Consider the following 10177-nt stretch of genomic DNA (forward strand, 5'->3'; position numbering starts at 1 on the left):
AATCAACATCAATACCTTTGAGCTCAATGGGACTACATACCCTCTGATATGGGGAGGAGATGCTGCCAACTACACTGTCGGTTCCAATCCAGAAATCGCCGGCTGGTGCCTAACCGGAGCCATGAATGCTGATATAGTGTCTGGTAAAATTGTGTACTGTGACACAATCTGGGATGGTTCTGGTGTTCTTCTAGCTAATGGTGTTGGAAACATCATGTCCGACGTAAACGTTGAAAATCTCGACGTCGGCTTCAGCTGGCCTCTGCCAACTTCACTCATCAGCCCCTCAGAAGGGAAGAGCGTTCTTGAATACATTAGAAGCACAGAGTGAGTGTTGAGTAACCTTAAACGTAACTCTCTTCCATAATCAAGAACAGATTATGTAACACATTTTCCCATTTCAGGAATCCCATTGCAACCATTTTCTTCACTGAGGCATGGAAAGACGCCATGGCTCCCGATGTTGTTTCATTTTCTTCCAGAGGGCCGAGCCCCATCTCTCCAGACATTCTCAAGCCTGACCTCACAGCACCTGGTGTGGACATTCTGGCTGGATGGTCTCCTCTGTCACCATCCTCAATCTACTATGGCGACACGAGAAGCACACTCTTCAACATCATTTCTGGCACATCCATGTCTTGCCCTCATGCCAGTGGTGCTGCCGCCTACGTCAAAGCTGCTCACCCCAATTGGTCGCCGGCTGCCATTAAATCAGCCCTCATGACTACAGGTGAGTGAATTACCTTCTCTGCGCTCATACTATCAAATATGTCTGAAGAGTTGATGAACACTTTTGTTGATGACAATCTTTCCTTGATGATCAGCTTATGTCATGGACCCGTCTAAAAGTGAGGATCTTGAATTTGCGTATGGTTCGGGCCAGATCAACCCAGCTGCTGCAGTCGATCCTGGACTTGTATTCGATGCATCAGAAGCAGACTATGTCAACTTCCTCTGCAAACAGGGATACAACAGTTCCACTCTGAGGCTAGTGACAGGAGATAACAGCACTTGCGACGGTATAAAACCCGGAAGAGCATGGGATCTTAACTACCCTTCATTCTCACTATATGTTGAAGACAACCAGCCGATTGCCGCCACCTTCACCAGAAAAGTAACCAACGTTGGTGCACCAAACTCAACCTACGCTGCTATCTACGACATAGGAGCATTCTTCGGCGCGCCAACACAACATCTGTTTAACATTACAATTGAACCCTCCGTCCTAAAATTCTCAGCAGTTGGAGAAACCCAAACATTCACAGTTAATGTCACTGGACCAGCCATTTCACAGCAGCCAATCACCTCGACTGCAATCTACTGGGTGGAGGAAAATGGAACGCATTTGGTCAGGACGCCACTTGCAGTCTACAACTACATCCCTGGCGCTCCTTACAATCTTGACGATGATTCGGTATCTGCATCTCCCCGCCGTTCTTCTGTATACCAGAAAGTTGGAGGCGTTGCACATCGCAAACCACTTCCATAGTTCTGTCAGGGAAGACTCATCAAGTGGAGGGCAGCGCCAAGATTAAGCTGCACATTTTCTGATTAAATGCATCAATAATGATCTGTTACCTGGGGATGAGTCCTTGAACGTAGCCAAGCTGCACTCAAGGCCACCAGGGTGTTAGATAGTGTTTTCATGTTATGGCAACAAGAAAGGGGCTGTTAAGTCCCATGTCTCGAGCAGCCAAGCTGTTTCCACTTAAATTAAATAAAACAGTTGTCTAAATTCAAGCACAGACGTCGTGTTCGGATTTAGTTGTAACAAACATAAAAAAGGTAGTGATAACACGTTTATCCATCTTTATATTGCTGGTTGTAACAAGTGAACCATCAGTAATAGAAGAAATAAGCAAGAGATGCAAGTAGTAATTATTTAGTGTAAGTATATCAACAATATCAAATACATGTATATAGAAAACTAAGGTATTGTGTGTCAATCCATCCTCACATGGTTGGATGAATACATGAACATCAGCAAAAACTTAACAGCTCTGAGTAGTAGCATATCTTTTACATTTATTTGGAGAGAGAGAGAGAGACTAGAACAACCACTGTGCGTCACCACCTGGGCTTGCGTCCTTGAACCATGTTTGATGGACATGCACCCAAGTTAAGCCATCAGCCACGGTCACATCCTGAGGCCAAATTGCAGAAGGTATTGCAAACCATTACGCATATAGAAAGCAAGAAAGTTGGGCACGAGACTAGCGACTTACTTTTGAACTTAATAAAGCAGTGGTCAAACAACATAGCCGCTCTCCACCTGCAAGAGATGAGGGAAGATGGAAGCAATGAGCATTGAAGAATTTGTAGACCTATAATATGCCAATATCAAAAACTATAGAATTCTCCGACTTCGCGAAAAATGCTTTGGAAATATATGAACAGTAAATGCGTAAATCATAAAGCCTTTTAATGCGTATTATAGCTAATTACAAGCTAACAGTTTCCCAATGTCCTTAACTTTAACTTCGGCCTGAATATGAACCTCTGCCAGGTACCATTCACAACCCTAGTCAACCATAACTATTATTCGAAAATGCAGTTGAGTTTGATGCCACCACCCTTCGCTTCCCCACACAACACTCAACAGTAACATGGAGCTTGCATCAAGAAGCTCCAACACAAAGGGTCAAGTGATGGTCAGGAAAAGGCGGATATTTGGTATAGCTAACAGAATAACTATGTAGAAAAAGCTAGCATTTTAAAGCAAGGATTTGGTACAAACACAATAGGATTATACTATCACCTGATTGCTCCCATTTCTTAAACTTCACCAGCCATGAGTCAGACCCAACCGGCACAGGTAAAACCTGATCTACCCAAACACGAAATGGCTGGCCTTTTTGGTCCCCGTAAGAGGTTCTTAGTGAATCCACACATTCATGGAGATGCTTTTCAATTCCAGAAGGATGAACAAAAATCCCAGATTTACTCTGCAAGAGCATAATTAAGGATGAAGCCTACGGCAAAGGACTTCAAAGTGAAAACACTAAATAAGCAGTAAGACACAAGTTAAGAATGAAGTGATCGTGGCAGAATTGGTCTAATGAAGCAACAAAAGGAAACATAAGTTTTATTTATAATAAAAATGTTGGATGAACATGTAAAGCCAAAGATCTCTGGTGAATGTATGTGACAGGAATAAAGCAGTTAAGATCCTGAATACTTCAACAGAAAAGGTATATAAAACTGGTTTTCTTTTCACACTGCAACAGAAAAACAGAAATTAAAGAGATACCATATATATCAGTGCATTTGGACTAGAAACTAGAATTGAAAAGCAAAGCCAAACATACACAAACTGCCTTCAGATTTTCCAAATAAAGCTCCGAATTTTCAACTTCAGCAAGTCTCCACCGCTCATAAAACAAGTAAAACTTCACAACTTCATAAGCAGGATCGAAGGTCTCCAACTTAGAATCAGATAAGTCTGTAACATCTCTAGGAGATACACTTGGACCTAGATTGAAGTGGCCGATGGCTTCTATAATACCCGCTGCACATCTCTCCTTTGCATGAATTATTTTAGGATTGTTTTTTGCATATATACCGTGCCACTCCAGTAATTCTTCCTGGGCATTACTGACCTGCAGACTCAAAAAAAAGTTAGAAAAGCTTCCATTTACAGACTAACACAAGCTTGCTTCACAACTTCAGGTGAAATACTAACCATGACACCATGTACATCTGGGATAGTATATAGATCAGCATCATTTCCAGAGTCGCCACAAACAAGTGTGTTTTCAGGTAATTTTCCCTCGGCCTTAAACTTATCGTGCAAATAAGCAAGTGCTTGCCCTTTTCCAGCACATTGAGGCAAAATGTCCAAGTCCATACCTCCACTATATATTATTTTGACATCCAACTGAAAAATCAGCATGAAAAGACTATAACTAGTGAGACCAAAAAAAAAAAAGAAATCTGAGGTAGGGACTGACAATCTAGCTTGAAGAAATGACTATATTGCAGTAGATGTATATTTGACAACAAGCACAGACTGGAAATGTTTGGGGCAATGTGAATGAAATTCAAGACCGAAATAGAGACGTGGCACCATCAAAGTTTGAACTATTATACTGCAAGTCATACCCCACGTTCTTTTAAGCAAGTCGAAACAGATCTTGTAATATCTTCAGCCTTGTCTTTCTGAACATAAAAGCTCACTTTGTGTGGTCGTTGCTCTGTCTCAGACTGCATCATGCCATAGAATAAGTGACCTCATGTATAGCCAGCTCAAACATTAGGAAATAAAATAGTGTCATCCCCTTGTATGCCAAATATGGAATAACCATACCTGAAGAGTAAGCTCTGAAACCTTGCTGGTCTCTTCAAGAACTATATTCCTATCCCATTTCTGATTTAAACATTCAACCCAACCGTTATCCGGTACCATAGAATTACCGTAAGTTATTTCAGTTCCCACAGACATTATTGTGATATCAGGGGTTAGCATGGGCTTCTCTTTCCTCAATTCCTTGTATAGTGTGGGTGACCTCCCGGTGGAGAAAACTAGCAAAGAGTTACTACGGTATTTTGCTTCCCACAAGGTATTGAATCTAAGAAGTGAGAGATTCTCGGGATCATGATGATCAACCTGCAGTATCTCATCACTCATTATTGCAGTCCCCTCTGAATAAAATATCAATATTTACTACTGAGACTCACCATCGTATGATCAAGATCAGAGACAATCATGAGGCGTGCATTCACAGTTAGCCGGTCCATTATCTTTCTAAAGCTATATTCACTCTGCAATGAAACAAAAAGCCTTCATATAATTGGTTAAACATCACAAGGGATCAGCTTAACAACTTAAATATTTAGCCAGCAATCATCCCATATAATATGATGAATTCAAATCTGTTCTCCAACAATATATAATATAGAGATGAAGCATTTATTTTTTTCATATGCAACACGAAAAAAGAACAGTCGTGATCTCAAACGTCAATTAAAATACCTTTACTACATAGGCTCCAATTATCTATATCTACACTATTTTACTTTAACAAAATTTGAGAACAGTAGTTTGAATTTTGATAGCAGTTCCTTTTTGCACCATTTATTAGGGATATTTTCGTCATTATTGAAATTGCCAGGAAATTTATTGCAAAATATGAATGTGATCATGACATGTATATCACATATCACATTTATAACAACAAAAAAGGTGCATTTCGTTTTCTTTAAGTAGATGTGTTTATGGGTTCAATTATCACAGGCAAACATCAAAACATCAAACTTTATTATGCCAATTGATTGACATATCCACCTTAGATCTTCTGAATCTTCAACTTTTTCGCAGCTTCTGCCAGATTTGGCATAGGTGAATTCAGGGGATATGAAAATACATCAGATAAATATGCTGAATCGATGTTTAAGTGGTTTTTTTAGCTCGGACAAAGAGATTAGAAAATGAAAGGAAGAAGAATTATGCAGCAAAAAAGGTTAGAACAACACAATTAGGGAAATTGTGCTTCAGTAATCACACATCTGAAACATTTCCAACCGCAGATTGACAACCTAACATAAATGCCTTGATTCAATTTGATTATTTTTCTTAATACAACGAAGAAGAAGCGGCGTTGATGATGATACCTGATCAACAGCGGCGGAGGTGGCGATTGCGTTGCAAAAGGTGAAGAGAGAGGAACCGTTTATTTGGATCTCGGCCTTTCAATTTTGGTTTGGCAGTTGGATAATTTACCCTTTTTTATTTTAGTACAAATTCTGAAAAAACACTAATTTTAGTTTTGGTGAAAATTTGGATTTTTAGCAATTTTTTGTGAAAAATTGGATTGGACAATAAAGATAGTGCAAACTTTATGTATGATTAATTGAATCCATTAAGATGTAGAACAGAATACACCCATCTATGATGGTTCTTTTCCAGAATCAAAGAGAGAAAAACAATGAAATATAAACTCAAATAAACTACAGATAATAATTCATCTGTCAAACCAACTCAAATGCTTGTTATCAAACAATGAAAATAGATTATTTCTCTATGTGCTGAATTAACTAGGCAGAAGAGAAGCCAGCTTTTATGGCATAAGACATCTTCAGTGGCCGTTGGCAACGGTGCCGTTTGCAATCGCCTTCTTGGCGTAGAATCTCCGGTATTTGGAGTCGACTTCAGTGAGATAGTATGTACCTGGTGCAAGAAGGCTGCAGTCCTTGGTCGTGACGAAGTCTTTGCCTCCATATCTGTGCTCCATGAGCTGCATCAGTTCGACGAATTTTTCTGGTGGGAACTGCATATGGGAAGAGTGTTTTATCAACAACTATCTCCACCAAGAATAAACATTTGAACTAAGAGGGGACTAGACTTCCAACATACCTCATGCCTCGACTTCAGCTTCTCCGAAACGTTCATGACAGATGCGATGTTGGACAGGCTGAAAGGCTTTTCTCCCTCGGTGAAACGGAGAGAGAACATAGTGGCTGACAGACCACTCCCGTAGGAAAACAATATGACCCTCTGCCCAGCCTGAAGAAACAAATGACAAAATCTATCAAATGAATATCGCATATTTAGTACTGACAGCATTCATAAAGCCAGCAAAGCTGATCCCACGAGATCAATGGATGTTTACCAGGGTGCTGCTTTTGTTGTGGATGAGGGAAGCAAATGCAGCGTAGAGTGATGCTGTGTACATGTTCCCAACTTGTTTTGGGATAAGAGTAGATGGTTGCACCTTGGTCTCGAAGAAAGGTTTTGCGACTTGTTGAGATGCCTGTAAAAAGATTCACGTTAGCCAAAAGATTGTTTGTACCTTAGCATAAAAGTGGTATAGCAATAGACTATCATCAACATAGATTGAGAAAATGGGAAAATGATTCTGACCTTCTCAAGATCGCGACTTTGGTAGCTTTCCTCGTTGCTCAATGATGAAAATGGTGACAGCTTTTCTTTAGCAGCCTCATCTATGGAACTGAAAAATCATACCATAGAGTTAGATAAGCAGAGACTTGTGACAAGTAAGTCGTCAACACTCTAGAGATGAAGATAATGTTCACCTGGCCTCCCTCGTAAAGTCATTGAACAACAGTCTAGAGAAGCTCTTCTGTACAAGCTGCAGGTTTCAAGAAAAATGTCAACAAAGCTTCTTTTTTTCAGGAGAAAACGGGAACACTAAAAACTCTTAAACTCTGTTAAGCAGGACCCCGGTTTACATAAAGTACCTTGTTGTATGGAGAATGAAATACAAAGTAGTCCGCATCCAGGATCGAGAACTGCTTGCCCTCCTGCTTCTCAAACCTATATTGTACATGAAAGTTAATACCGGTGATAAAGAACAGAGACGCAAAAGCAAGTCAATTGTCAACTGAGCTTACTTTTGACAGAAGCCTTTGTAACAAGCATCCAGTGCCATAAGGTAACAAGTCTGAGAAAGCTTGCCATCAACAACCTACAAGATTAACTTCAACCGTAAGAGAAACAAACAAATAATGTGGTGAATTTGTATGAGAACATCATTTTCATAACACCAACTACAAGATTCCGTTATTTCTGACAACAAAAGTATGTGTAAGAGAAAAAGGACTTAGAAGAAAATTACTGGATATTCACTGGCAAGGTCAGGCTTGTAAAAATCATAAACATGAGCCATGTGACTCGACCTAAGCTTGCTTTCAAAAGCAATAGGCGCATTTGGTCCTATTAGCATGGCAATGGCTGCAGCCCCGCCAGTAGGCCTAGCTGGTCCCTCGGCATATACCTGTCAAATGATGCAAAAGGGTAAAGAACAAAACAAGAACATGTGATATTTAATAGAATCTAAATAAGCACCAATGTTTTATCAACAAATAATATCAAGAGACAAAAAAATAATTGGCTACTTTTATTTTTTGCTTAATTATTCAACACCTTTAAAATTTAAATCCAAATATAGAAGGTAATAAAGTTGATGATCATACTGCACTGTCGGTGCAGACAACAAGCCCATATCTTCCATCCCAAGAGCTACTTTCCACCCAATTGACACAGTTAAACAGTGCTGCTGTCCCTCCATAGCAAGCATTGCTTGAGTCAACACCTTCGATGTCAGTATTGCCACATTTCTGTTCATGCACATGGAAAACTTATAAGCTACCATAATATGGCCTCTAATATATTCATGATAAACCAGAAAAGTAGAAAATGGTATCGAAGCTTGTGTAGTTCAAATGTAGAAAATAAACCAAAATACCTCGAAGATCGGCATCAAAAATGTCTTGATGGATTTACTTTTGTCGAGTACAGTCTCACTTCCCACTTCAAGACGTCCAATCTGCTTAGGATCAACATTGTACTTTTCTAGAAGTGAAGTAACCGCTGTCATGCTGAAAGTTCAAAAGATTAAAATTAGCTAGAAAATTCAAGGTAACCATAATCTTATGGAGTAATTCTTATTTACTACTTTTGGTTTGTGTTACTAAGCAAGTGAGCGGAAGATAGAATATTCGTTCTAAGTTCATATACCGTGAAAGTTCTTTGCCAAACCATATCTAATCATCATCTGATGCAATAGATTCGTAAAATAATTATTCCCTTCTGGTTACATTTTGGAATTAGAGCAATATGAAAACATCTTACAGATAGATTACTTTCCAACTTAAGGGTATTCTATCCAAGTACTACATAAATCGATTGATAATGAACATTCACTTTTTTTCAACAGGAAAATTTGATGCAAGATCATGTTTTAATCCAGAAAATCCACTTCAACTACCAAAAAAGGCCTATATAATCATCATGCTACCAAAAGCCAACCATAACCTTTCAATATATGTTCCATAAGACAATGCAGGTCAACATCATCACTAATATACAATCATACAATCAACCCAAACACAACAAAGAGCTGTTTTTTCGTGCGGACATATCGATTCATTACCTCATGGAAATGACATCTTCGACCTCCGAACAAAATGCCATGCAATCTTGTCCAAGCCCAATTGTGTACTTCCCCTTGCTTGCTCCATCGTGAGCTTCCAACACCTCCTGCAACGCGTGATATAACAAATTGAATTATCCAGCTCAACACATACTTTTACTTAAATTAAAATAACTAAATTCTTAAAATATTCAGTAACAATCGTGCTAATGAGTATCTACAGATAAGAAACAACATCCCCTTCAAAATAAAAAGATGAGAAATCGTCCAAAACATCAATTCATATAGATATGCTAAGATCCGCTTTCCCTCCCAACAATCAGGAACGCAGCACACAAAAAAGGAGACGAAGACGCAAAGTTTGTTCAAAGCGAATCTAAAATTTGATTTTTCTCTAAAATCTGAAACTCTAGAGTCCAGCAAAATGAAAACAAAAAAGGCCTAATGAGATTGATTGAGACAGAGAAGCGAAGCTCCACAGCAGAGAAAAATTCAAATTTCTCGATGGATCGATTCAACAAATCGGAGCAAAACAAACGATGACGCACGCACAAAATCAGATTTTTTCCATCAATAGCCTATAAACATACACACGCGCAAAAAATCAAACAGCAACAAAGCACTATGAGCACGAAACGCACACAACAAACTGAACTGTTTAGGCATGCTTTAGGTGTTTAAGTTCAAAATTTGTTGAATAAAACAGAAATTTGGAGAGGTATCAATCCTCACCTGCTGGATGCAAGTCGGAGGAAAGTAGATTTCCATGGCGAGGATCCCGACATTCTTGGCCATCTCAGCTGAGGAAAGGAAGGAAATAAGGGATCGGTTAAAGAGCACACACAGCACTCAGCGATGAGAGAGAAGGAATGGTTGGATTGTGTGTGAATCTGAAGGTGGTGAGAGTGGAGTGTATATATAGGGAAGAGTCAAACGAGAGCAGAAATTCAGTATTTTTCCATTTTCTTAGCTTTCACAGCCCCCAAATGCAGACTTCGTGATTCTCCACTCACCAACCATATGATTCATTATTTTATTACTATTTATTATTATTATTATTATTATTATTATTATTATTATTATTATTTATTTGTTTTGGTCGATTTTTATTTTGATACTTACAGAGATACATGGTTAAAACAGAACGGTCACTTTTGGCTCGAACCAAACTGAGTGTACTAATGTGGGATCATAGCTAACTCTCGTGGGTTGAACTGGAATCGGTATAGTGGTTCAATCGTTACAATTTCAATTTGATAGCTTTTTGGAACTATAGTTGGCGGCTA

General features: G+C 39.1%; 3 protein-coding genes across 4 annotated transcripts; 1 reads left to right on the forward strand and 2 right to left on the reverse strand.

Moving 5' to 3' along the window:
* Positions 1-121: 121 nt before the first annotated feature.
* Positions 122-1489, forward strand: LOC125193223 (cucumisin-like). Its single transcript, XM_048090985.1, has 3 exons — positions 122-327; positions 405-730; positions 825-1489. The coding sequence occupies exons 1-3, from the start codon at positions 122-124 to the stop codon at positions 1487-1489; spliced, it is 1197 nt and encodes a 398-aa protein (XP_047946942.1).
* A 357-nt stretch (positions 1490-1846) lies between these two features.
* Positions 1847-5749, reverse strand: LOC125194220 (sucrose-phosphatase 1-like). Of its 2 annotated transcripts, none has more exons than XM_048092327.1 (9): positions 5611-5749; positions 4678-4761; positions 4307-4606; positions 4102-4203; positions 3683-3877; positions 3309-3599; positions 2759-2945; positions 2226-2272; positions 1847-2144 (listed from the first exon to the last, which is right to left on the reverse strand). In XM_048092327.1, exons 2-9 carry the CDS (start codon positions 4735-4737, stop codon positions 2049-2051), a joined length of 1278 nt encoding a protein of 425 aa, XP_047948284.1. In that variant the 5' UTR covers positions 4738-4761; positions 5611-5749; the 3' UTR covers positions 1847-2048. The 2 variants fall into 2 exon arrangements, with proteins under 2 accessions (XP_047948284.1, XP_047948285.1); XM_048092328.1 differs by lacking the exon at positions 5611-5749 and adding an exon at positions 5285-5306.
* Positions 5750-5824: 75 nt separating this feature from the next.
* On the reverse strand, positions 5825-9860 carry LOC125194219 (hydroxymethylglutaryl-CoA synthase). Its single transcript, XM_048092326.1, has 12 exons — positions 9624-9860; positions 8892-8998; positions 8205-8337; positions 7933-8076; positions 7575-7733; positions 7351-7424; positions 7198-7273; positions 7033-7088; positions 6860-6947; positions 6609-6749; positions 6353-6502; positions 5825-6266 (listed from the first exon to the last, which is right to left on the reverse strand). Exons 1-12 carry the CDS (start codon positions 9684-9686, stop codon positions 6075-6077), a joined length of 1383 nt encoding a protein of 460 aa, XP_047948283.1. The 5' UTR covers positions 9687-9860; the 3' UTR covers positions 5825-6074.
* Positions 9861-10177: the final 317 nt, after the last annotated feature.

This window comes from Salvia hispanica, chromosome 6, assembly GCF_023119035.1.
Source record: "Salvia hispanica cultivar TCC Black 2014 chromosome 6, UniMelb_Shisp_WGS_1.0, whole genome shotgun sequence".
Classification (NCBI taxonomy): domain Eukaryota; kingdom Viridiplantae; phylum Streptophyta; class Magnoliopsida; order Lamiales; family Lamiaceae; genus Salvia; species Salvia hispanica.